The following is a 25,215-nucleotide window of genomic DNA, read 5'->3' on the forward strand; positions in this document are numbered from 1 at the left end:
CACCCTGTGCTGGTTGCCGTCATCACCGTTCCCTTTCCACTGCAGTTTGTCTTCCATGAAAAGCTGCTCTATTCGTCTGGCTGTCTCTTGTGGTGAAATGACACCACTCCATTACGTTATTCCGGCCTGGGTTGCCTTCTTATGCAAACAAAATACAAGGGGGCGGAGGAAGTAAACAATTGCATATTGAAAAGCAATAGGGACAAGGAAGACTGGTCAGAGACCCAGCATTGCATAGTGGTTAAAGGGCTGGACTGAGGCCTGGAAGACCAGGGTTCAAATCCTCACTTGGCCATGAAGCTCACTGGGGTGAGCTTGGGCCGGCCACGCCTCTCAGCCTAGCCTACCTCACAGGGCTGTTGTGGGTAGCCACCTTGAGCTCCCTGGATATAAATGCAATAAAAAAATTCCTTCAGTAGCACCTTAAAGACCAACTAAGTTTTTATTTTGGTATGAGCTTTCGTGTGCATGCACACTTCTTCAGATACAGTGAAATGGAAGTTTCCAGGCACTTATGTAGAGAAGGGGTGGGGAGGGGTGGGGATGGGGAGGGGGGATCACTCAGAAGGGTGGTGGAAATGGGTGATTGACTGACTGATAGCTGTTGATGACCGCAAACGACTGCAAATGGTTTTGCATGAAAAAGCAAGGGTTGAGATGGCTGAAGATCGCTTATCATGTATAATGAGATAAGAACCCGATATCTCTGTTCAAACCAGGTCCCTCCATGGTTTTGAGCTTGGTGATAAGTTGCAATTCAGCAACTTCTCTTTCCAGTCTATTTCTGAAATTCTTTTGTAGTAAGACAGCTACTTTGAGATCTTGTATAGAGTGTCCTGGGAGATTGAAGTGTTCTCCTACTGGTTTTTCTGTCTTCTGGTTCCTGATGTCAGATTTATGTCCATTTATCCTTTGGCGTAGGGTTTGGCCTGTTTGTCCAATATAGAGAGCTGAAGGGCACTGTTGGCATTTGATGGCATATACAATGTTAGAGGATGAGCAATTAAATAGTCCTGAGATGATATGTTGGATGTTGTTGGGGCCAGTAATGGTGTTGTCTGGGTGTATGTGGCAGCAAAGTTGGCATCTGGGTTTATTGCAGGCTCTGGTACCAGTGTCCATGTTAAGTCTGGTGGTTGTATTATTGTGGGTGAGGAGTTGTTTAAGATTGGGTGGCTGTCTGTAGGCAATGAAAGGTCTTCCTCCCAGAGCTTGAGAAAGGGAGCGGTCATTGTCCAGGAGAGGCTGTAGATCTCTGATGATGCGTTGTACTTATCACCAAGCTCAAAACCATGGAGGGACCTGGTTTGAACAGAGATATCGGGTTCTTATCTCATTATACATGATAAGCGATCTTCAGCCATCTCAACCCTTGCTTTTTCATGCAAAACCATTTGCAGTCGTTTGCGGTCATCAACAGCTATCAGTCAGTCAATCACCCATTTCCACCACCCTTCTGAGTGATCCCCCCTCCCCATCCCCACCCCTCCCCACCCCTTCTCTACATAAGTGCCTGGAAACTTCCATTTCACTGTATCTGAAGAAGTGTGCATGCACACGAAAGCTCATACCAAAATAAAAACTTAGTTGGTCTTTAAGGTGCTACTGAAGGAATTTTTTTATTTTACTTCGATCCAGACCAACACGGCTACCTACCTGTAACCATAAATGCAATAAGTAATACTGTAAATAGTTTTCGCAGGACTGGTGGACAGGCATGGGGGTGAGCAAGCAAACCTTGTGCTTTCAGCTCCCATTTCTTGCTTGTTTACTTGCTGGTCTACTCGTGGGCTAAGAATGTAGTGCTGAATCCCTTGACGGCTTAAGCTAAAATAAGTGTGCTCATTTCCCTCCTATAAAACGCTGCTGCTGCAGTACGTCTTTCCTCCTAAGGCAGCCAACCTAGGGCTACATAAGTGGGCAGGTTGTCCGGCCCGATCAGTATCTGCGGCGTGACACAGCTGTCAGCGAATGCACAGCACGACTCTTGTGGGTTTTCTTCGAACTCTGGGGTCACCCTTCCCCAACAGGGCTCTCAACCTCAGCAGGAGAAGAAATATGATGGACAAGCGTGTTCTCCGCCGCCCTCTAGTGGACTCTCCAGAACAAGACACCTTGGCTCACAAGCGCAGTCGATTCCCTTCTCCTTCTCCTTTCCCCCTCGCTCTTCTTTTCTTTTTGAATAGCAGCTGATCTGGTTTCTCTAGCCCTTCCTCCATCTGGTGCCCTCCAACCATTTTGCACTACAACTTCCATCACCTCCAGCACAGCCTTATGACTTTGATGGGAGTTGTAGTCCAAAACAACTGGACAGCATCGGTTTTGGGGAGGACGGCTTAGATAAAATTCCCCATATTTTATTTTATTTATCTTCAGGAGAAGAAAAGGCTAAGGAGTAAACCCTACACAAATCTGGAGTGGAAACCGTAAGGCAGTTGGATGGTGCCTTGTACGCCTCCTTCTGGCAACTCCTGCAGCCAAGCTGGTGCCAGACATATTGCTCTGCTTTCCTTTGGACCACATCAGCGAGGCAGGGGGGGGCAGGGGGTCTTGTCTTCTGGCAAGCCCAGGACCTTCATATGCACTGCCCAGGCTTGCAGCCCAGAGAGGTCACTTCAGTGCTGCAAACACAGCGAAAACAATGCAGGACGCTGCAGTTACAAGTTACTGATTTCTGCAGCCACAGCAGGCGCTGCGATTCTCCAGCATTTTGACTTCACTCCATTGTCTCTAGAGACAGGTGGATGTCAACAACAAAACCATTTATTTCATAGAATTTATACTCTGCTTCATTGCAGAAAATCTCAAAGCAGTTTCCGAACAGAACAGAACAGAACAACAGGGTTATTCGTTTAAAAAAAAACCCACAAAAAAAACATTAAAACATTCACAAATGTTAAAACCAGCAATGAACTAAAAGCACATCCTCTTTCTAAATAGCTTGTCTAAATTAAGCTTCTTGCAACGAGATGGTTTAAATTTTGAAGACAGGGGGAAAAATTGGGGAAACCTGGAGGTTTCTAAGCAGAGGCCGGGTGGTCACCTGTCATGGATGCTTTAGTTGAGATTCCTGCATTGCAGGGGGTTGGACTAGATCAGGCATAGGCAAACTCGGCCCTCCAGGTGTTTTGGGACTACAATTCCCATCATCCCTGACCACTGGTCCTGTTAGTTAGGGATCATGGGAGTTGTCGTCCCAAAACATCTGGAGGGCCGAGTTTGCCTATGCCTGGACTAGATGACCCCAAAGGTTCCTTCCGATCTCCAGTTCTATGATTCTTAGATCTGCACCGGGGACAAGGGGGAGAAGCAAATCAACCTTACTCAACAGCTGAAGTGGGAATCAAAGGCCACCGTTGAGAAGAGAGGAATCTGAATCACATCAGGCAGGTGCAGAGACCAGGAAACCCCAGAGGGCAGCTTCTGCCATTTCTGGAGGAGGAGGAGACCAGCAGAGCCTCCTGTTCACCAAGAAGTGGCATGGAGCAGGGACTGCCAAGGAGGTGGTGGGTCTGGCCTCCAAGGTGCATGAAGCAGCAGTGAGCAGTTAATTCCTTGGAGAACAGATCTGCTGCCTGTATGGATCCTGCCAGTCTCTGGAAACCACAGGAGGGGCGAGTGCGCTTGTGCTCAGCTCCTGTTCTGCAGGTTTCCCACTGGGACATCTGGTAGGCTACTGGGAGAACAAGATCCTGAACTAGATGGGCCATTGGCCTGATCCAGCAGGCTCTTGTCGCATTCTTAATTGCGCAAGCTGAATTTGCCGCTATGTAATTGAATCTCACCCACAAAGTAGGAGGAGCCTGGAGGCCGCCTAAGAAAGGTGTTGCAGATTGTCGCTCAATCCCAGGTGGCATCGTCAATCCCACTTGCAATGGGAGGGAAATTTTGCACATGCTCAGAGACGTTTGAGCTGCCTCCTAGCATGTGTAGAATACCTCTCCCCGCTCCCGCCCCCGCCACACATTCCGTAAACAAAAGGTGACAAGCTAGGTAGAAGAGGCACTACGGATCTGCCAGAATTGGAGATGGCTTTCTGGGTTTTCTTCTCCTTCAGTCCTGGCTCCGAGCTCCCCTCCAGTTTTTCCTCTTTCATTGATTGCCAACCAATCCACTCGAGTTTACCCGCACATTTGTCAAGCCGAGTCTAGACATTCCGCAAACATTTGTTCCGGGACATGGACATTTGCCATTTCCTGCAAACTGCTGAGGAACAAGGTTAGCTCACATTGAGAAGTGCGTTCGCTAACTGGAGTTAATCAGCCATTAATTAACCCAAGTGCAAACGGAAGCAGGAATCATAATGCAAAAAATCTCCTCCTGAAAAGCTGGACCTACGTAAGTAGCAGAGTGAAGTGGTGCGGTCTGGAGGCAGGTGAGAGGGTCCGTACCACTTCAGACTGCAAGTGTTTGTGGCTGGGGAGGGGAAATCAAATTTTGTGAGGGTGGGGGAGAGAGGACCCCCCCCCAGCTGCATCTTCAGATGTTGTTGGACTCCCATCCCAGCTCCCATCAGCTCCAGCTCATATATAGCTCAGTGGGTAGAGCATGAGACTCTTAATCTCAGGGTTGTGGGTTTGAGCCCTAAGCTGGGCAGAAGATTCCTGGATGGCGGGGGGTTGGACGAGACGATCCTTGTAGTCTATTCCTGCTCTACAATTCTGTGATTCTATGAACACAGCCAACAGCCAGGAATGGTGGGAGTCAGAAGTCCATCAATATCTGGAGGGCTGTTCCAAGGTGTGAATGGTGTGGACGGATTTGGAAAATGATGTGCCGTTCTGGTCGCCTCACCTCAAAAAGGATATTGTGGAGCTGGAAAAGGTATAGCAAAGCACAGCCACAGTGATCAAGGGAGTGGAGTGGCTCCTTTATGAGGAAAGGTTTCAGCTTTGGGGACTTTTGTGAGACTTTTAGAGAAAAGATGAGTAAGAGGAGAGGTGACCAAACTCATGGACATCCAATGATGCCGAAGGCTAGAAGATACAGATTTTTAAAAGTACTTCAGGCAGTGTGAAGTTGAACTATGGAACATGCTACCACGGAAGGCAGGGACGACCAGCTACTTTGGCAGCTTTCAAATAAGACTGGGCACATTTATGGAGGGCAAGGCTATCAATGCCCACAGAGTGGGACATGCCCTGGTTATCTCCCGCTTGGACTACTGCAATGCGCTCTGCGTGGGGCAACCTTTGAAGATGACTCAGAAACTACAACTAATCCAGAATGCAGCAGCCAGACTGGTGACTGGGAATGGCCGCCGAGACCATATATCCTAAAGGATCTGCACTGGCTCCCAGTACATTTCAGAGCACAATTCGAAGTGTTGGTGCTGACCTTTAAAGCCCTGAATGGCCTCGGCCCAGTATACCTGACGGAGCGTCTCCACCTCCATCGCTCTGCCCAGACACTGAGGTCCAGCACCGAGGGCCTTCTGGTGGTTCCCTTGCTGAGAGAAGCGAAGTTACAGGGAGCCAGGCAGAGGGCCTTCTCAGTAGTGGCGCCCACCCTGTGGAATGCCCTCCCATCAGATGTCAAGGAGATAAAGAATTGTACAACTTTTAGAAGGCATCTGAAGGCAGCCCTGTATAGAGAAGTTTTTGATGTTTGGTGTTTCGTTATGCTTTTATATTTTGGGGGGAATCTGCCCAGAGTGACTGGGGTAACCCAGTCAGATGGGCAGAGTACAATTATTATTATTATTATTATTATTATTATTATTAGCCACAATGCCTGTGCTCTGCCTCCAGGGTCAAAGGCAGTAATGCTTTTGAATGCCAGTTTCTAGAAACCACTAAAGGGGAGGGTGTGGTTGCGTTCGGTTCCTGCTGGAGTGTTGGGCATTTGGCCAGCCTCTGTGAGAACAGGATGCTGGAACAGAAGGACCATTGGCCTCATCCAGCATATTCTTCTTTAGTTCTTACATTATGTCCTTGAGGATTCTGGTGTTCTTTTCTCTTTTGCTTTGCCTCTTCTGCAAGCCTTCCCTACCTTCCGAAAGCCCATGTCCCTGGCTTTGTTTGAGAGCTTCTGTAGTGTAGTTGCTAAGAGACTGATCATGTACAAGTTCCCCACAGCTCGCCTTGTAATTAGCTCAGTTTTTCCGAGCTTTCGTGGAGAACTCCCAGAGAAACTTCTCTGAAAAAAGAAAAGCTCAGAAGGATCAAGGCTGAGGGAACTGCTGTGTGTCCCCCGCCCATCCACTTTCCCAACCAAATGTACTCTTAGGAAAGGGGCTGGCAAAGCGGGTTGGCTGGTGATATTAAAGACCATGTGGGTTTCAGCAGTTAGGTCTGGTTACATCCATTGTCACTGGGGTAGAGGTTTAACCCATTTCAATGACCCAAAAGGCACCAGAAGGTCTAATTCCCGTGCATAGGTAAAGGGACCCCTGACCATTAGGTCTAGTCGTGACCAACTCTGGGGTTGTGTTACTCATCTCACGCTATTGGCCGAGGGAGCCGGCGTACAGCTTCCAGGTCATGTGGCCAGCATGACAAAGCTGCTTCTGGAGAACCAGAGCAGCACACGGAAACTCCATTTACCTTCCTGCTGTAGCGGTACCTATTTATCTACTTGCACTTTGACGTGCTTTCGAACTGCTAGGTTGGCAGGAGCTGGGACCGAGCAACGGGAGCTTACCCCGTCGCGGGGATTCGAACCGTCGACCTTCTGATTGGCAAGCCCTAGGCTCATAGGGACGAGCAAATCTGTCTCTTCTGGATTCGGTCAGCTTTTCCGTCGTTCATGTTGGTTGCCATCGCTGCCTTCCACGGGAGTGAGTTCCATAGTTTAACCAGATTTGCTGCGTGGAGAAGGTCTTTTCTTTGTCCTTAATCTTCCAACATGCTAATAAAGGCTAGCCCCCAAAGTTCTCCGGCTGCATGCTGAGAAAGTCTTCTCAGAGAGAAGCTTAAGATCACCCCCCACTCCCAGTCCATTGCTGCTCAAGCAACCATGGTGCTCTGATAGCCAGAGCCATCAGACCTGGCCAGCGGCTCTGCAAATATCATTATCTTTATCCAATTTGATTTATAGTTCAACTGTGCAACGAGAGGCCTGTGCGAATTTGCTCGGAGGTCATCAATCTGGCGTTCATTGCCTGGTTATTATAATGTAGCAAGCCTGTGTCTGCAGGACATTTGCACTACGAAACGCTGAGCCCAAACTGGGGTTCTCCCTACTCCATATGACATCCTTTCACATATTTGAACATGGCTATCATATTCCCCCCTTAACCTTCTCTTCTCCAGGCTAAACATACCCAGCTCCCTAAGCCGTTCCTCATAAGGCATCATTTCCAGGCCTTTGACCATTTTGGTTGCCCTCCTCTGGACACGTTCCAGCTTGTCAGTATCCTTCTTGAACTGTGGTGCCCACAACTGGACACAGTACTCCAGGTGATGTCTGACCAGAGCAGAATACAGTGGTACTATTACTTCCCTTGAAAAACTCAGGCACAGGATACCTTAAGGAGTGCCTAATTCCGTGCATCCCAAGTCCATCCCTAAGATCCTCTAGGGAAGCACTATTCGTGTTTTCCTATGAGCCAGAAGCACGACTCCCTGTCCATGAGGAATCATGCCTTCCATGTTGTGGGCTCAACTTTGTGGAACTCCTTCCCACCAGACGCATTTCACGCACCACATAGCTAAACTATGGAACATGCTTCCACCAGTGGCAGAGGGAGGGGGGTGCAGTGGAAGCGGACTGCCCTGGGTGTCATCACTGGGGGGGGGGGGTTGACAAAATGACAAAAATATGAGTTTTTTTAAAAAAAAATTAGAAAAATGGGCTCATGAAACTTTTTAGTTCAGTCAACAAATGTAACGAAATGTAAATGTAACAAAAAAGCCAATGCAATTCTGGGCTGCATCAATAGGAGTATAGCATCTAGATCTAGGGAAGTAATAGTACCACTGTATTCCGCTCTGGTCAGACCTCACCTGGAGTACTGTGTCCAGTTCTGGGCACCACAGTTCAAGAAGGATACTGACAAGCTGGAACGTGTCCAGAAGAGGGCAACCAAAATGGTCAAAGGCCTGGAAACGATGCCTTATGAGGAACGGCTTAGGGAGCTGGGTATGTTTAGCCTGGAGAAGAGAAGGTTAAGGGGTGATATGATAGCCATGTTCAAATATATAAAAGGATGTCATATAGAGGAGGGAGAAAGGTTGTTTTCTGCTGCTCCAGAGAAGCGGACATGGAGCAATGGATTCAAACTACAAGAAAGAAGATTCCACCTAAACATTAGGAAGAACTTCCTGACAGTAAGAGCTGTTTGGCAGTGGAATTTGCTGCCAAGGAGTGTGGTGGAGTCTGACCTTCTTTGGAGGTCTTTAAGCAGAGGCTTGACAGGCATATGTTAGAATGCTTTGGTGGTGTTTCCTGCTTGGCAGGGGGTTGGACTGGATGGACCTTGTGGTCTCTTCCAACTCTATGATTCTATGAAATGCGGCTGGCACTGGGCACCACACCGCGGGGGCCGGCACTTACCGCGGAGCCTGCAACGCGCCCAAGCCACACATCTCTCCTGGGAGTGACATGGTGGCTTGGGCGTCTGCAGGCTCCGCACTGCTTGAAATGGCAGCGTGGGACTTGCGTCTGTCCTCTGCCTTTCTCTCAGCCGCCCTACAGCTGAGGGGGCGGGCAGCGGAAAGGCGTGCGTACCACATCGGGCACCCGAGTCACTAGCTACACCGCTGACTTCCACAAGAGACAGTGGTGGCCACCGATGGCGCTGTGGGTTAAACCACAGGGTCCAGGGCTTGCTGATCAGAAGGTTGGCGGTTCGAATCCCTGTGACGGGGTGAGCTCCCGTTGCTCGGTCCCAGCTCCTGCCCACCTAGCAGTTCGAAAGCACATCAAAGTGCAAGTAGATAAATAGGGACCGCTCTGGCAGGGAAGGTAAACGGTGTTTCCGTGCGCTGCTCTGGTTCGCCAGAAGCAGCTTTGTCATGCTGGCCACATGACCCGGGAGCTGTCTGCGGACAAACGCCGGCTCCCTCGGCCTATAGAGCGAGATGAGCGCCGCAACCCCAGAGTCGGACACGACTGGACCTGATGGTCAGGGACCCCTTTACCCTTTACCTAAAAGAGGTTTGGGCAAATTCGTGGCTTGGCAATGGCCACTAACCACGGGGGTCGTGCTCTGCCTCCACTATTGGAGCTGCAGCAATGCTTCTGAAGACCAGTTGCTGGAAACCACAGGAGGGGGCAGTTTCTCTTGTGCTCGAATCCTGATTGCAGGTTTCCCATAGGGGTCTGGTTGGCAACTGCGGGGACAGGATGCTGGACTGGATGGGCCATTGGCCTGATCCAGCAGGCTCTTCTCATGGTCCTTGCGTATGGATATGTGTGGGTGAAACCACTAAAACAGAATTGCAACACAATGTCCCCTCTATGTTTTCTCCTCTTGGTTTGCTCTCAGTGATGTCACAGAACCAAAACTGATTGCCTGTGTGGCACAATGACGTCACCATGGTCACAGTACGTTCCCCAATTAACAGGGACGGAGCCGTTTTAAATGCCCTTTGGGGTTTGGGTTATGTTTTCCGAAGCATGGAACCCGAACAGCAGCAGGGTCGGGGGTTGGGGGAGGGTCATTGAATGCGAAAAAAACACATGGAATGAATGCAGGAATGGAAAGAAAGGTTTGGGGGTGGCAATTTGCAATCATTCCTTCCTTCCCTCCACCAGCACAGTCACTACTCCATCGCGGCAACTTTCACAGCGAAGAATCAAACCTCGTGAAAATTCAGTGCAGCGTGAAAGCGGAATTTAAGAAAATGAGTTTTCACCCAAGCCACAGTCTCTCTCTTACCTACATTTCTGAATGCCCTCTATGATTAGATCAGATCGCCACCTGGCGGAAAATCTGAGTCATTTCCTGTTTGTGAGGGAACGCTCCGCAAACCAGCTCCTCCTCTCCCCCACTTCAGCCTCCTCCAAAGTAGGTTTTGTGCAGAAGCTGCAGCTGTTTTTGAAACATCAGGGATGATTCCATTTGGACACAATACCGAATATTCAGTATCAAGGCAGAGAAATGTGGGGCGTGCTTTGCACGCTCTGCAGCAATTCTGGGCTGCATCAATATGAGTATAGCAGTGGTTCCCAACAGGTGGTCCGGGGACCCCCAGGGGTCCGCGAGCTATGCCAGAGGGGTCCTCAAGATCCTATTAGAATAAAAAATATATTAAATATATTTCGTATGATAACAGATTTTTTGTTTTGGCCGCTTCCTGCATGAGCAGAGTCTAGCGCAAAACTAGAATTAGATAGAGGCAGTAGTTCTGCTGTATGCTGCAAGGACTACAAGAAACTTGGAGATAAGGCAATGAAAAAGATCCTTCCATTTGCAACCACATATCGGTGTGAGCAAGCATTTTCTTCCATGTGTTTCATGAAAAACAAATATAGGAATCGGCTCGACATGCGGTCGGATTTCAGAGTGAAAGTTTCAAGTTTGGAACCTAATATTTCAGAAATAATGGACTCAAATGACAGATTTAACTCATCTCATTAAGAACTGAAAATTAAAACTAACTGTATACTGATGGAGTACTCTGTTGTAACTGGAAAAAACGTATAAATATAAAATATAAAAAGACTCTTAATTTGGCTCTCACTTTTTAATTTTAGGATTAGGAATTAATGGGGGTCCTTGTCATAATAGCGGCTCGATGAGGGGTCCTCGAGAAAATTTTGTTGGGAACCCCTGGAGCATAGCATCTAGATCTAGGGAAGTAATAGTACCACTGTATTCTGCTCTGGTCAGACCTCACCTGGAATACTGTGTCCAGTTCTGGGCACCACAGTTCAAGAAGGATACTGACAAGGTGGAACGTGTCCAGAAGAGGGCAACCAAAATGGTCAAAGGCCTGGAAACGATGCCTTATGAGGAACGGCTTAGGGAGCTGGGTATGTTTAGCCTGGAGAAGAGAAGGTTAAGGGGTGATATGATAGCCATGTTCAAATATATGAAAGGATGTCATATAGAGGAGGGAGAAAGGTTGTTTTCTGCTGCTCCAGAGAAGCGGACATGGAGCAATGGATTCAAACTTCAAGAAAGAAGATTCCACCTAAACATTAGGAAGAACTTCCTGACAGTAAGAGCTGTTTGGCAGTGGAATTTGCTACCAAGGAGTGTGATGGAGTTTCCTTCTTTGGAGGTCTTTAAGCAGAGGCTTGACAGGCATATGTCAAGAATGCTTTGATGGTGTTTCCTGCTTGGCAAGGGGTTGGACTGGATGGCCCTTGTGGTCTCTTGCAACTCTATGATTCTATGATTCTATGATTTCACCGATGGAAAAAATAGTAGTATAAGACGCCGCCCCATATTAAATGGAGGTCGAAAACCACCTTGATTTTTTTGTGTGCCCATTAGTCTCCCGTGAAAGGGTAGTGGTTTTTATGAGGTCAGAAGAGATTTCCCTGAAATTTTCGGCATGTTCAGGGTTTTCTGTTTGCCTTAACTTTGCAAGGTAGTTCAGGGGTCCTCAGGTGTTTTTAAAACTTAAAAACAAAACAAACAAACAAAAACCACACACATCATGACTGCTTGCAAGAGCTCAAAGCTTCCTCTAGTCTCCTGGCTTAGCTTTACTCCCTGAGATGCCCACATAAAATAGACTACATCCACTCTGTGCATTTGAAGCAGTCTCATATCGTTTTAAACAGTCATACCTTTTCCCCAAAAAAGATCCTGGGCATTGTGATCTGCATGCAATATTAGGGGGAATCAGTTTGCAAAAAAAAATGTGTACAGTATATATCGGGCAGAAACCCATACAAACGTGTGTATGTTAGGATGGATTTGCATTAAAATAAACACATCTTTTGCTGAATTTCCATGAGGACTTAAAAAATAAATGCAGAATTCTCAAACTGATGTGAGCTGAAGCTCGGAAAAATGAGAAAATGAAACTTGCCCAACCCTAAACTTAAGGTGTAGATCCAAAATGAGTGAGAAGAAAGGAAACTCCATTAAATAGTTGTGGATATACAGTACACTGAAATTAAATGCAATTTTGGAAACAGCAGATGTAAAATTAAGAAAATCTCCCCCCACTCCAACACCTAGTTTCTCCCTTTTCCCTCTCACTGTCACTATTCAGATCTGTGCCATTAGAGGATTAAAGTGCTATGCACCAACAAGTCCAGTTAGTTTTGTTTGTAAACAGACTTTTTGCAGTTCTGAGAGTGACTGGGAATTGCTTTGGAAAGTGTGGGGTGAATGAATGAATGACTGGACTGTGTGCAAACTCTCATCAAGCCAAGCAAGATGAATGCAGGACGAATGTTCATTATTGCATGACCTCCCGGCAAACACAGATGCCCAATAAAAGTTGGACATACTCTAACCGCCATGTGAGCATTGTGTGAGCAATCTGTATGAGGGCTTATCAATAACTAAGTATGGAAATAATTACACACGCACATATGCAAATATAATTGATTGATTGATTGATCACTAAAGCTCCTGCGATGTCTTTAATTGAGCAATATCCCTAAAATGTAACTGTAGGGAGCAGGAAAGCGAAAGCTGAATTAATGAAAGAGAAGCTCTACCTCTCTTTCAAATCAGAACCAGTGAAGGCGGTGAAGGTCCTGTGTGAGTGTCTGGAGGCAGTCAGAGGATGGATGGCGGCTAACAGATTGAGGTTGAATCCTGACAAGACAGAAGTACTGTTTTGGGGGAACAAGAGGCAGGCAGGTGTGGAGGACTCCCTGGTCCTGAATGGGGTATCTGTGCCCCTGAAGGACCAGGTGCGCAGCCTGGGAGTCATTTTGGACTCCCAGATGTCCATGGAGGCGCAGGTCAATTCTGTATCCAGGGCAGCTGTCTACCAGCTCCATCTGGTGCGCAGGCTGAGACCTGACCTGCCTGCAGACTGTCTCGCCAGAGTGGTGCATGCTCTAGTTATCCCCCTGCAATGCACTCTGTGTGGGGCTACCTTTGAAGGTGACCTGGAAACTACAACTAATCCAGAATGCGGCAGCTAGACTGGTGACTGGGAGCGGCCGCCGAGACCACATAACACCAGTCTTGAAAGACCTACATTGGCTCCCAGTACGTTTCCGAGCACAGTTCAAAGTGTTGGTGCTGACCTTTAAAGCCCTAAACAGCCTTGGCCCAGTATACCTGAAGGAGCGTCTCCACCCCCATCGTTCAGCCCGGACACTGAGGTCCAGTGCAGAGGGCCTTCTGACTGTTCCCTTGCTGCAAGAAGTGAGGTTACAGGGAACCAGGCAGAGGGCCTTCTCAGTGATGGTGCCCGCCCTGTGGAACACTCTCCCACCAGATGTCAAAGGAAAAAACAACTACCAGACTTTTAGGAGACATCTGAAGGCTGCCTTGTTTAGGGAAGCTTTTAATATCTGAATGACTATTGTATTTTAATATTTAGTTTGGAAGCCGACTAGAGTGGCTAGGGGAAATCCAGCCAGGTGGGCGGGGTATAAATAATATGTTGTTGTTGTTGTTGCTGTCGTCATCATCATCATTAAGTCATTTGATCCGATCTGGTCACGATCTCACCTGTCCCTTCTTTCTCCCCTTGTCTCCAGGTATATCCGAACCATGTACCTGGGGATCCAAAGCCAGAGGCAAAAGGAACACCAGCGGCGCTTTTACTGGGCTATGATGTACGAGTATGCAGACGTCAACATGTTGCGCCTCTTGGAGACTTTCCTCGAGAGCGCCCCACAATTGGTGCTACAGCTCTGCATAATGATCCAAAAGAACCGTGCAGAAACCTTACCATGTAAGTTGCCCGACCTGGAGGGGGGGGACACACACTGTGTGAGGGGTGGGGTGGGGTGGGGATACAACCTCCACGTCAGCAACGACTGCTCCCCTTGAGCCGATGCCGTGCCCTAGGATGCAGTAGCAAACGAAGTCCTGCCTTCTTTGTGGCAAAGCCTCTGCCCGCTCGCTGTGTTTCCTGTACGTATCAGTGTGGGAGATGGGCCAATTGAGGCACAAATGCATTGCCCATTGCCCTCTTTCATTGTGGCTCTGGGCTCCAGGACATGGAGATGGGCCAATTGAGGCACAAATGCGTTGCCCATTGCCCTCTTTCAGTGTAGCTCTGGGCTCCAGGACATGGAGATGGGCCAATTGAGGCACAGATGCATTGCCCATTGCCCTCTTTCAGTGTAGCACTGGGCTCAAGGACATGGAGATGGGCCAATTGAGGCACAAATGCATTGCCCATTGCCCTCTTTCATTGTGGCTCTGGGCTCCAGGACATGGAGATGGGCCAATTGAGGCACAGATGCATTGCCCATTGCCCTCTTTCAGTGTAGCTCTGGGCTCCAGGACATGGAGATGGGCCAATTGAGGCACAGATGCATTGCCCATTGCCCTCTTTCAGTGTGGCTCTGGGCTCCAGGACATCAGATTCCAAACCTTTCCAAGCCGCTGTCCCCTCGGTTCCATAAACTCCTCCCCGGTGCCCCCTACCCTGCCCTGCAGAAAGCATTATTCAGATAAGCGATTTTCACAACCCACTGATAACATGATAAAATTCAAAACAGCAACAATTAATTGCACGTTGGTGCAAAACCCAGTTGAAACTCGTTTTTGTTTAATTACTTCAATGAGATTGATTGACTTGATCCAGCAATACCAGTTTTTCAAAGCCTGATATTCATTGGCAACTCTAGTGCCGCCCCCCCCCCCCCGCTGCTGCCCCCTTGCCCCTAAGCACTGCCACCACCACCCAACAGGTAATCCTGCTGCCCACTTTGGGAACCAGGGCTCAGAAGCATACTCAAGACTTGGAAAACCACGGTCAATGTAACCGACGGCAATGATACCATTAACAGAAGGGAGGAGAATATTATACTGTAGCTAAATTTGATGGACTGCAATGGATGGTGGTCCATTAGAGCGAATGGGGCACTGCCCCACCAACTTCCATCTGTCCTCAGCTAGCTCCCACCTGCCTGCCTTCTTACGACTATTCCAGAGGTTGCCACTGCCTGCTGGCTTAGTCTCAATGCTGCCCTTGTAGAAGTCTGAGGGTGACTGTCTTTGGCTCTCTACCTCAACTTACTTCTGGTTTCCCTGCCTTCCAATCTTAGTATTACTCCCTTCACATTCTGCACTAGTATCAGTTTCAAATTGCCATTTTAATTTTGTTGGTGCTAGCCAGCAACACAGCAAAATTTGTGTGCAGGAATGCAGGCACTGCTCTTTCCCCATAAATCGCACTAGCATCTGTGCGAAGCCAGAGATTGTGTTGCCCCGTAGCTCAGTCGGTAGAGGACGTGACTCTTAATCTCAGGGTCATGGGTTGGAGCCTCATGTTGGGCAAAAGATTCCTGCGTTGCATGGGGTTGGACTAGATAATCCTTGTGGTCCCTTCTGTGAATCCTCCAGTAATTTTTACTGCTGAAGACTGAAGGAGCAATGCTCTTTAGGGGCAGTCCCATGTGAGTCTGCCAGGGAGGGTCTAGTGGGAGCCTGTTCTTCCACCATTCAACGGTAGAGGGACTATCTTTGCTTGCAGAAGGTCCCGGGTTCAATCCCGGACATGTCCAGTTTAAAAGGGTCAGGTAGCAGGTGATCTAGAAAGTTCCTGAATAGAAGACAGCAATGCTCGGCTTGACGGAGCAATTGCCTGACTCCTTTGAAGGCAGCTTCTTATGCCATTCATAACAGTTTCTCTGTGTACTTGGCATTTCTGAGGCGTGAGGTGCTCTGCATGAGCAGATGGGCCACATCTTGCAAAGGCCCTTTGGGAGGAATATGGATATCGTTACCAGGAGCTTTGGACTGCAGCAGAATGAACACCCCTGGGCACCACATTAGCAACCCCTGTCTTAGAGCTTTGCTGGGAATAATCAGAACACCAGAGTAGAGAAGCCAATTTAAGGTGGCCTTCAAGACACCATCAGCCATGTCAAATGTTGCACAATCCCCACCTTCCTAGGTCTTCTGACAACAGATGCTTCAAATATAGGGTGCTTCTGACAACGGATGCTTCAGGCTGAGCTATCAGCCTAGATTAGAGAAGGGTTATAGAAGTCCAGGGATGCGGGTGGCACTGTGGTCTAAACCACTGAGCCTCTTGGGCTTGCCAATCAGAAGGTCGGCGGTTCGAATCCCCACGACAGGGTGAGCTCCCGTTGCTCTGTCCCAGCTCCTGCCAACCTAGCAGTATGAAAGCAGGCCAGTGCAAGTAGATGAATAGGTACTGCTGTGGCGGGAAGGTAAACGACATTTCTGTGTGCTCTGGCACTCATCGTGGTGTCCCCTTGCGCCAGAAGCGGTTTACTGATGCTGGCCACATGACCTGGAAAGCTGTCTGTGGACAAACGCTGGCTCCCTCGGCCTGAAACCAGAGATGAGCGCCGCAACCCCATAGTCGCCTTTGACTGGACTTAACCGTCCAGGAGTCCTTTACCTTTACCTTTACCTATAGAAATCCAATGAGCCATATTCAGAGGACCAGCTCTTATATCCCAGCCAAGCTTTTTACTCATGAACTCCAAGAAGGTGCGCTGTCACGTTGACGAGTCTTCAGATGAGGCGGAAAGACCTGGCCAAGCGAGATGGAGCTCATGGGCTTCACCTGTTCATGGGCAGTTATAATTAACTTGGTCCCTTCTGATTTCACAGTACTGTACTATGATCAATTTTTAAAAATTATTGCTATTACTTCATTAGCAAACAGAACTGGCACAGTTTTCCAACAGTTCAAAGACAAGCATGGTCAGGTGTAAAGATAAGGAGACAAAAGATATACATAAATAAGTATTAAAAGAAACTTGCACAAAAGAGGCAATATTCTAAGATAATACATAAACAGCACATTAAAAACTCATATAAAGTGGCAGATGAAATCATATTCCGGTGGAATTTGCCATCCATGTGACTGAATTGTTAAATAAGCTTAACAACAACAACAACAACAACAACAACAACAACAACAACAACAAATAGTCCAAACAAGTCCAACGTCCCCTCTTGAGAACCTGGAGTTAATACTGTAGGTCAGTTTCTCCAAGGTGGCTATAAATAAGGCTTTCTTAAACCAGTTCACAACAAAGTACAGTGGTACTTTGGTACTCGAACGGCTTGGCTCCCGAACAAATCGGCTCCTGAACGCCGCGAACCCGGAAGTGAGTGTTCCAGTTTGCGAATGTTTTTCAGAAGTCGAACGTCTGACGTGGCTTCCACGGCTTCCGACTGAGTGCAGGAAGCTCCAGCAGCCAATCGGAAGCTGCGCCTTGGTTTTTGAATGGTTCCAGGAGTCGAACAGACTCCCAGAATAGATTATGTTTTCAAACCAAGGTACCACGGTACATAGAAGCCTCCCACGCAAGGACTTGTTGGTGGACAGTGAGCCTCATCGCCATGCACATCCATGCAGATGGTGGCCTGGAGGTATTGCAGCGCAGGCATGCTCCCATAGGAAGCCCTGCTTATTTTACTCTCTCTTCTCTTCCTCCTCTAGATCTTTTTCGCTACCCTGACCCGCATTGTAAACATGCTCCACACCTGCCCCCCAGGGGACGATGATGTGGGCCGCTGCGACCCCTTTTGCCCCGTTGCTTCCTGTTTAACTCTGTGGGTTTGTGTGTGTGTCTTCTCCCGGCAGGTGTGTCCTCTGTCGCCTCCCTGATGTCCCTGGCTTGGGTGCTAGCCTCGTATCACAAACTTCTCCGGGACTCCAGGGATGACAAGAAGAGTATGAGCTACCGAGGGGCCCTTATCCATCTCTTCTGGCGTCTCTTCACCATCTCATCCAGAGTTATCTCTTTTGCCCTCTTTGCTTCCATCTTCCAGCTCTATTTTGGGATCTTTCTCGTGGTCCACTGGTGCGCCATGGCATTCTGGATCATCCATGGCGGGACAGACTTCTGCATGTCTAAATGGGAGGAGATTCTCTTCAACATGGTGGTAGGGATTGTGTACATTTTTTGCTGGTTTAATGTCAAGGAAGGGCGGACCCGATACCGAATGTTTGCCTATTACACTGTAGTCTTGACGGAGAATGCTGCCTTGACGCTCCTTTGGTATTATTACAGAAACCCCGACACCACTGACTCGTATGCTGTGCCAGCGCTCTGTTGCGTCTTTCTGAGCTTCGCCGCCGGGGTAGCACTGATGCTCTTGTACTACGGCATCCTGCATCCCATGGGGCCAAGAGCTAAGATCTTTGCCAGCTCCTGTTGCGCCGAACTGCTCTGGGGCATTCCTTTGCCCCCTGACGTTGAACCCATGGCTCCCCAGACCCCAGGGTACAGGGCGGCCCAGGCGACGCCCACCAGAGCGGCCACGGAGCAACAGGAGGAACTCACGGCCGAGACTTGCTTGCCAGTTTTCCAAGTGAGAGCGATGGTACCTACGACCCCGTCCGGGAGGCCCTACCACCCAGAAGGCCCTCTCATTAAGATAGACATCCCAAGGAAGAGGTACCCTGCTTGGGACGCCCATTTTGTAGACAGGAGATTAAGAAGGACTATAAACATTCTACAGTATGTCACCCCGACCGCCGTAGGGATTAGATATAGAGACGGACCTCTCTTGTATGAATTGCTACAGTATGAATCTTCACTTTAAAAGCTCCTTTAAACACAAGCACACATACAAACATACAGACACGCACACACACACGCACACACACGACACAAACGACACACACACACACATACTGTCACAGACAAACAACAAAAGAATTAAAAGAGGGAAATTGGGGGCGGGAAAAGGCGGGTTAAATGTTTACGGTCATGAACGCAGCTCATGAAACTAACCTTCCAATAAGTTTAATTTCTGGTTGCTGTATGTGTTTAAATTTCTCATATATATATATGAGAATGAGCGATCCTCAATGTTTTGTAAGTAAAAAACAAAAAGAAAAACTTTCCTTTTGTTTTTTACGTGCAGGAGAAGAAGAAGGAAAAAACCCAACAACACAAAACCAACCAGTATTTTCAAACTTCCACGCTTTCAGAGGTCGGAGTAAAGCAAACAGCTCCGCCTCTGAGTTTTATACCTTACACCAAGTGTAGGACATTATCATAGGGATTGGTGCTGATTGAAAATAATAATAATACTAATAATAATATATATATATTTAACAAACAAACAAACAAACCTACAACTGCCTTATGCCCTTAGGTGCTGAGTTTCATTACGTACTGTCACCTCCCTCATGCAAAGCTCTTTGACGGTTTTAACGACAGAAATTATATATATATATATATGCGCGCACACATACAAAACGGGTGTGCGCATATACGGTTATGTCTATATATGTATATAAATATATATATATGAAACTAGATTTTTAAAAACAAAAATCAGATGAAAAGGTAATATAATTGCTCCTATTAGATTGGTGCAAAAAGAAAAGAAAAAAAAACAAGTGAGAATGCCCAAGCTTAAACTTGAAGAGAGTTCATGTTCGTTTTCTGATTTGGCATGGGAGTTGCTTTAATTGAACGTATTTCAGTTCCTTTTATGCAGGCCAGTCTGTGTTTGTAATGTTATAACTGCATTCCTGATGGGGGGAGGGAGGGGGTTAATGGGGGGAGGGGAAGGGGAAGGGGGTGAGCCTTTATGTTTCACCGTACTGAGCTTGTATCTCAGGGTGTAATCCTATTTCTTTCCAAGCCAATGAAAATCCAGTTTTTGACTTGCACCCGCTGTGCCGCGGACTCACCAATTGATACGTCTTCGGGCAGCTAGGCAGTCTTCAGCCAGTCTCTGTTGCGGACCAGGCACCCAGTTCACTCAAATGGTGGAAGCTGGCTCATGGACCCCCCCCCCAAAAAAAATCCATGTGCACATCAGCTTCTTCCATTGAACTGAATGGGGAACCATTCTGCAGCTCCCCTGAATGGGATTGAACTGAATGGGGAACCATTCTGCAGCTCCCCTGCCTGCAGAAAGTAGTTGGATGGGAGAATCAGTCCCGCCCACAAAGCAAGTTATTTCATTGGTTTTCATTGCAATTGATATTGGGATCAATACAAAACAAAACAAAAACTTATCTGATTTGTTTCTGGAAGCATTTTTATTTTTTTTTGGTTGGCCTTTAACTCTTAAACTGAGTACCAAATACTAATGATGATCACGGTGAGGATTACGATAACAGAACTTAAAAAGTTTTGGGGTGTGTTTTTTTTTAAGTTCCATCATGGCTTTCCCCTTCCCCTCTCCCAATCATTCTCAGTCTTAATAAAACTCAGCATAGTAGCAAAAAGAAAGTCAATTTAAAGGCACAGTTCTTAAGCTCTGGCTGGTAATTGGGCTTTGATCTGCAGGCATCATTTTAAGGCTTTAAAGAGGGACACATGGATTGAACATTGTTAACGGTGCGTCTCGTCTCGTTTCGTGTCAGCCTTAAAGTGATCTTAAAATGGTATTCTGTTATTTGTTTGTGTTTTTCTATTTTCTAAAGAAGGAAAACAAAAATGAAAAATGAAGGATGGGGTTCTTTGAATGGGGATAGCTCATCACTGGCGTGTTTCCAGCAAAAATTTGGTGCTTAACATTTCTGTTGTTTAATCGTTGTGATGGTTTAGCCAAGAATCGTTTGGCTTTGCTCATAGTGCTTTCTGGGGCAGCTGCAGAGACAAACTGGTTTTCTTTCCCCGGTGCTCTTCCCTTTATGTTCATAGGGAGGAAGGAAGCATCCAGCAACGTAACAGCTTAGCGTAGAGTTCCACCAACCTCAACATTTTGACCTCGGCTTGCAGGAAAACTGAAAAAGCTAGACTCTTCATTTAAACATGCTTGATGATGTCTGGAAGTTTACATTTGGTTGCTTTCTTCTCTGAATTTGAGTTGCAATGGCAGGCAGCGCGTACAAACTTCCCACTGAAAGAATGTTGCTTCTATAAATGAATTCTTCTCCCATCTAGGGCAATCTCTCCAGCCCCCCGCACCCCAAGGGGAAAAGCTCGTTTCGGTTCAGTGGATATGACTGCATTTTCTGTGTATCTGTGCAAATTTTAAAAAACAAAACAAAACAATAATTCAGAAATACTGTTAAATGTTTAAAAATTGCAGCAGCAGCAACAAAGAACCCACAAAAAGACCCAAAATTGATTGCATTCAAAAGAGAAGAGCAACATGGGGCGGCCGGGGGTGGGGGGACGGGACTTGGGCGTGAACTGTGGCGAAATATGTGTAACCACTTTTTAAAATATACTTTGTGAAAGAGTTTTGAAAGCAATCATACCAACTTTGTATTCTTATGTTTTTAAAGCTGAAAGTTTTTCCCCACCTGAATATACCTGAGCAGAGAAATAACTTTTACAAAGGAGGTGTGCACTGCTGTGGTTTGGGCAATATTATTATTATCATCATCATCATCATCATCATCATGATTAATTATTTCAATTGTTAAACATTTCTCAGTGTAACGTCCGAAGAGGTTCGAAAGTGTTATTGTCAAAAACAGACACATTTTCTTTTCTTTTTTTTAAAAAAGAGCCACATTTTTACTGGTCTCAGGACAATTAATAATTATTTTGCATCTTGCACCTCTGGGCTTCATGTTGCTGTTCATCCTGCGATGATATTTTTATAAGAAAAGTGGTGCCTGTATTTCCCATCCCCATTTTACATTTTATTCTCTCCCACTGCCATCCACTCCAGTTGCCAGGGACAGTCTCTTCATTTAACGCCCCAGATAAAACATTGCCTCGGTTTTCTCCCAGTTTTCGCCCCAGATAAAACACTGCCTTGATTGTCTCCCTATTTCGCCCATAGGGGGATGAAAGGCGCAGCTTCCTAAAACATTATTAAATGATGCCCATCTGCCCTAGAGTTTCTTAGGTTTCTTAGACCCTAGGCTCCTCCAGACTTCCTCTTTATTGATCATCCATCCTGATTTGCTTGTACAAAGCTTAAGCGATCCCACTTTTCCTCCAAGGAGCTCCAGGGCAGTTAGTTCCCCTCCTTCCTGTTTTTTCTACACAACAACCCTGCAAGGGAGGTTAGGCTGAGAGGGAACGACTGGCTCAAGCTCACCCAGTGAGTTTCATGTTACAGTGGGGATTCGAACACTGGTCTCTCAGGCCTTGGTGCAAAACTAACCACTACACCAAAATTGTTTGATTATATCCATTCTTCATTGAGCACTCATTCTGATTTGTTTGTGAGGCAGGGGTGTTGTTAATGCGTTTTCCCCTGTCAATTTCCTACCCACAAAAAGCCCAATTTCTTTCTTTCTTTTGAAGTGTGCTGGTTTGTTCTAGGGTAGGCATCCCCAAACTGCAGCCCTCCAGATGTTTTGGCCTACAACTCCCATGATCCCTAGCTAAGAGGACCAGTGGTCAGGGATGATGGGAATTGTAGTCCAAAACATCTGGAGGGCCGAAGTTTGGGGGTGCCTGTTCTAGGGCAACTGAGTGCCTTAATGCACATTAATTTTGCATTTCCTAGATTCTCACTCATGTTCTCTCTTTAAGAGCCAAGGTGACCTGTTTGTTGAGCATTCATCCCGGTTTGCTTGCACAAAGCTTATACGGAGGTTAGATTAAATACAGAATTCATCAAGCATCTGTTACGGTTTGCTTACGGGGAAGTTACATGATAATGAGCATTCATCCTGATTCCCTTGCAGGGTGTTTACATGTCTTCCCGTTAGTCATTCATTCATCCCACAGTTCTAGTTACAGGTAGGTAGCCGTGTTGGTCTGAGTCGAAGCAAAATAAAAAAATTCCTTCAGTAGCACCTTAATATAAACTTAGTTGGTCTTTAAGGTGCTACTGAAGGAATTTTTTTATTTTGATTCATCCCACACTTTTTAATACACTTCTCTGTCCCTTTCCAAACCACAAAACGTCTGAGTTTTGGTTTTCTTTAGGTGGATTTAACGTGATAGGGCACTTTAGTCCATTTTAAATATGGGAACCTGAGTTTCTGGTATGCATTTGAACTCCTCCCATGCACAAAAATCTGACCGCCTGGAGTTGCAGAGTAATGCATTTTTATTCTGTCTAAATAGTTTATAGGAAAAAAGAAAAAAAGGGGGGATCCCTGCAAATAAAAGCTAGCACATCAGGGATAAAATCCCACCTCTGTCATCACCCTGCTGTAGACAACTGAATGAACCAAGGGCTCTCTATCTTGGCAGCTGCTGATCTGTAAAACTTCAGGTCTCTCTGTTTCTCTGTCTCTTGATTGTATATATATCTCTCTTTCTCTTGAATGTTCTGCAATGGGAAAAGTATCCCATAAGTAGAAGACTAGCAGTGAAGAGGTTGGACCGGAATCTTTCTCCCTGATATGCTTATCTTCTACTTGCAAGGTGGATGTTTCTTTGTTTCCGAAATGGGTTAGAAAGGAGAATTCCCGCAGAAGAAAGGGCTGTATTTGTGGTGAGCATCAGCCTGGTTTGGTAATGGAGGCACCAGGCACAGGACCCTGTTAGAAAAAAATAAAAATGCCACAAAGTGCTGTTTAAATTACCCCCGTTTTGCATGTGAGCATCGACACCAGCACTTTGAATTCAGCCTAGACACTGCTGGGCCGCTAAGTGGATTCTTCTTTCAACACTGGTGCGGCATTTTCTGAACACCACATGGAGTGTGTGGAGAGAAAATAGCCCTGACTGAGAAGCCCTGTATCATGAAATCTAGCATGTCAGGGAAATTAGTGTGACGGAACCAACATCTGGAGAGAGAAAAGTTAGCAGGATGGATACAAGGCAGCTGGCTGGTGTTGAGGGAACTTGTTGTCCAGAATGTCTAGAAGGCAGAAAGTTGGGAGAGTATGGTTTGGTGTCCAGATTTTAAGCCATTAATGGTTCCCGTTTAAAATGAAGGCTTCAAGGAACCATTGCGAGGCTTCCCAAATTGTTTCCCTTCACTTTGCTGTGTGGAGGTTTTCAACCAGGGTTGGCTGTTGTTGTTATTCGGATTTCTTACACAAACTGACAAACACACTCCATAAAACCCCAGTGTAGGCTACAGCCATATACAAAACAAAAGAATAAAACCGTTTAAATAATGATAGTAATAATGGTCATTTTAGTATTTATACCCTGCCCATCTCATAGCTGTCAAGTTTTCCCTTTTCTCGCAAGGAAGCCTATTCATTATAAGGGATTTTCCCTTTTTTTAAAAGGGAGAACTTGACAGTTATGGCCCATCTGGTTGGGTTTCCCCAGCCATGATTTACAATTATATATATATATATATATATATATATATATATATATATATATATAATTTATATATAATTTACAATTAAAAAACCCACAAAGCCAGTCAGCTTTCCTTCATTTTTGTCTTCACCTCAGCTCTCCCCTCTTTGACTTTCCCTCAACAAGCTTCTTCCTCACACCACAAATATACTTATATATTTGTATTCAAACTTCCATCCCTCCTGTTCTCCAGGAAGCTAACAAGCGACAGAAAACAGTATTTCAAAAATACAAAGTAATCCCAAAATCGCCATCATAAAAAACTATTTCCTTATGAGATTGCCCAGTGACCGGGGGGGGGGGCAGTTTCCCTCAGGAATGCCGCCCAATTTTCTCCTCAGATAAAACAGGAACCGGGGGGGGGGCGCTCTAAACGTACAATATTACTTTCTTCAGGTACAATATATTTCAGCGTATTTCACAACTGGTTTACAGGAGTAATTTGATATTTTGGCTGTGGCTGGTCAGTCACTGACGTCCCCTTAAGAAACATCCATGTTTGGATTTTGAGGTGAAAATTTCGGTTTGGGGGTACTGGGGTCACATTTGAGGTCAACTTTTTTGACCTAAAGCAATCATGTTTCTTTATATTCAGCAGTCCCCAAACCTGTCGAATCCTATTCAAAGAGCCCCGTGGGTTTATTCAGGTGGTTCCCCTGCAGAACCTTTATAAAATACTGTATATACTTCCTAAATGAAATTTTTAAAGAGGGTGAAAGAGGAGAGCGCAAAATATGGTCTGAAGCTCAACATCAAAAAAACCAAGATCATGGCCACTGGTCCCATCACCTCCTGGCAAATAGAAGGGGAAGAAATGGAGGCAGTGAGAGATTTTACTTTCTTGGGCTCCTTGATCACTGCAGATGGTGACAGCAGTCACGAAATTAAAAGACGCCTGCTTCTTGGGAGAAAAGCAATGACAAACCTAGACAGCATCTTCAAAAGCATAGACATCACCTTGCCGACAAAGGTCCGTATAGTTAAAGCTATGGTTTTCCCCGTAGTGATGTATGGAAGTGAGAGCTGGACCATAAAGAA

General features: G+C 46.5%; 1 protein-coding gene and 1 long non-coding RNA gene across 3 annotated transcripts in view; one reads left to right on the forward strand and one right to left on the reverse strand.

The window, feature by feature from the left end:
• XKR6 (XK related 6) overlaps positions 1-19,480 on the forward strand; it is a 150,678-nt gene extending 131,198 nt beyond the window's left edge. Inside the window, exons 2-3 of the mRNA XM_060273160.2 lie at positions 13,570-13,766; positions 17,613-19,480. Of these exons, the coding sequence (XP_060129143.1) occupies positions 13,570-13,766; positions 17,613-18,577 (1,162 nt within the window). The 3' untranslated portion in view covers positions 18,578-19,480. The remainder of the gene's footprint in view (positions 1-13,569; positions 13,767-17,612) is intronic.
• The window catches only part of LOC148686471 (uncharacterized), a 425,644-nt gene that overhangs the window by 211,983 nt on the left and 188,446 nt on the right, over positions 1-25,215 (reverse strand). The window lies entirely within an intron of this gene.

This window comes from Zootoca vivipara, chromosome 3 (genome assembly GCF_965207765.1).
Source record: "Zootoca vivipara chromosome 3, rZooViv2.hap1.1, whole genome shotgun sequence".
Classification (NCBI taxonomy): domain Eukaryota; kingdom Metazoa; phylum Chordata; class Lepidosauria; order Squamata; family Lacertidae; genus Zootoca; species Zootoca vivipara.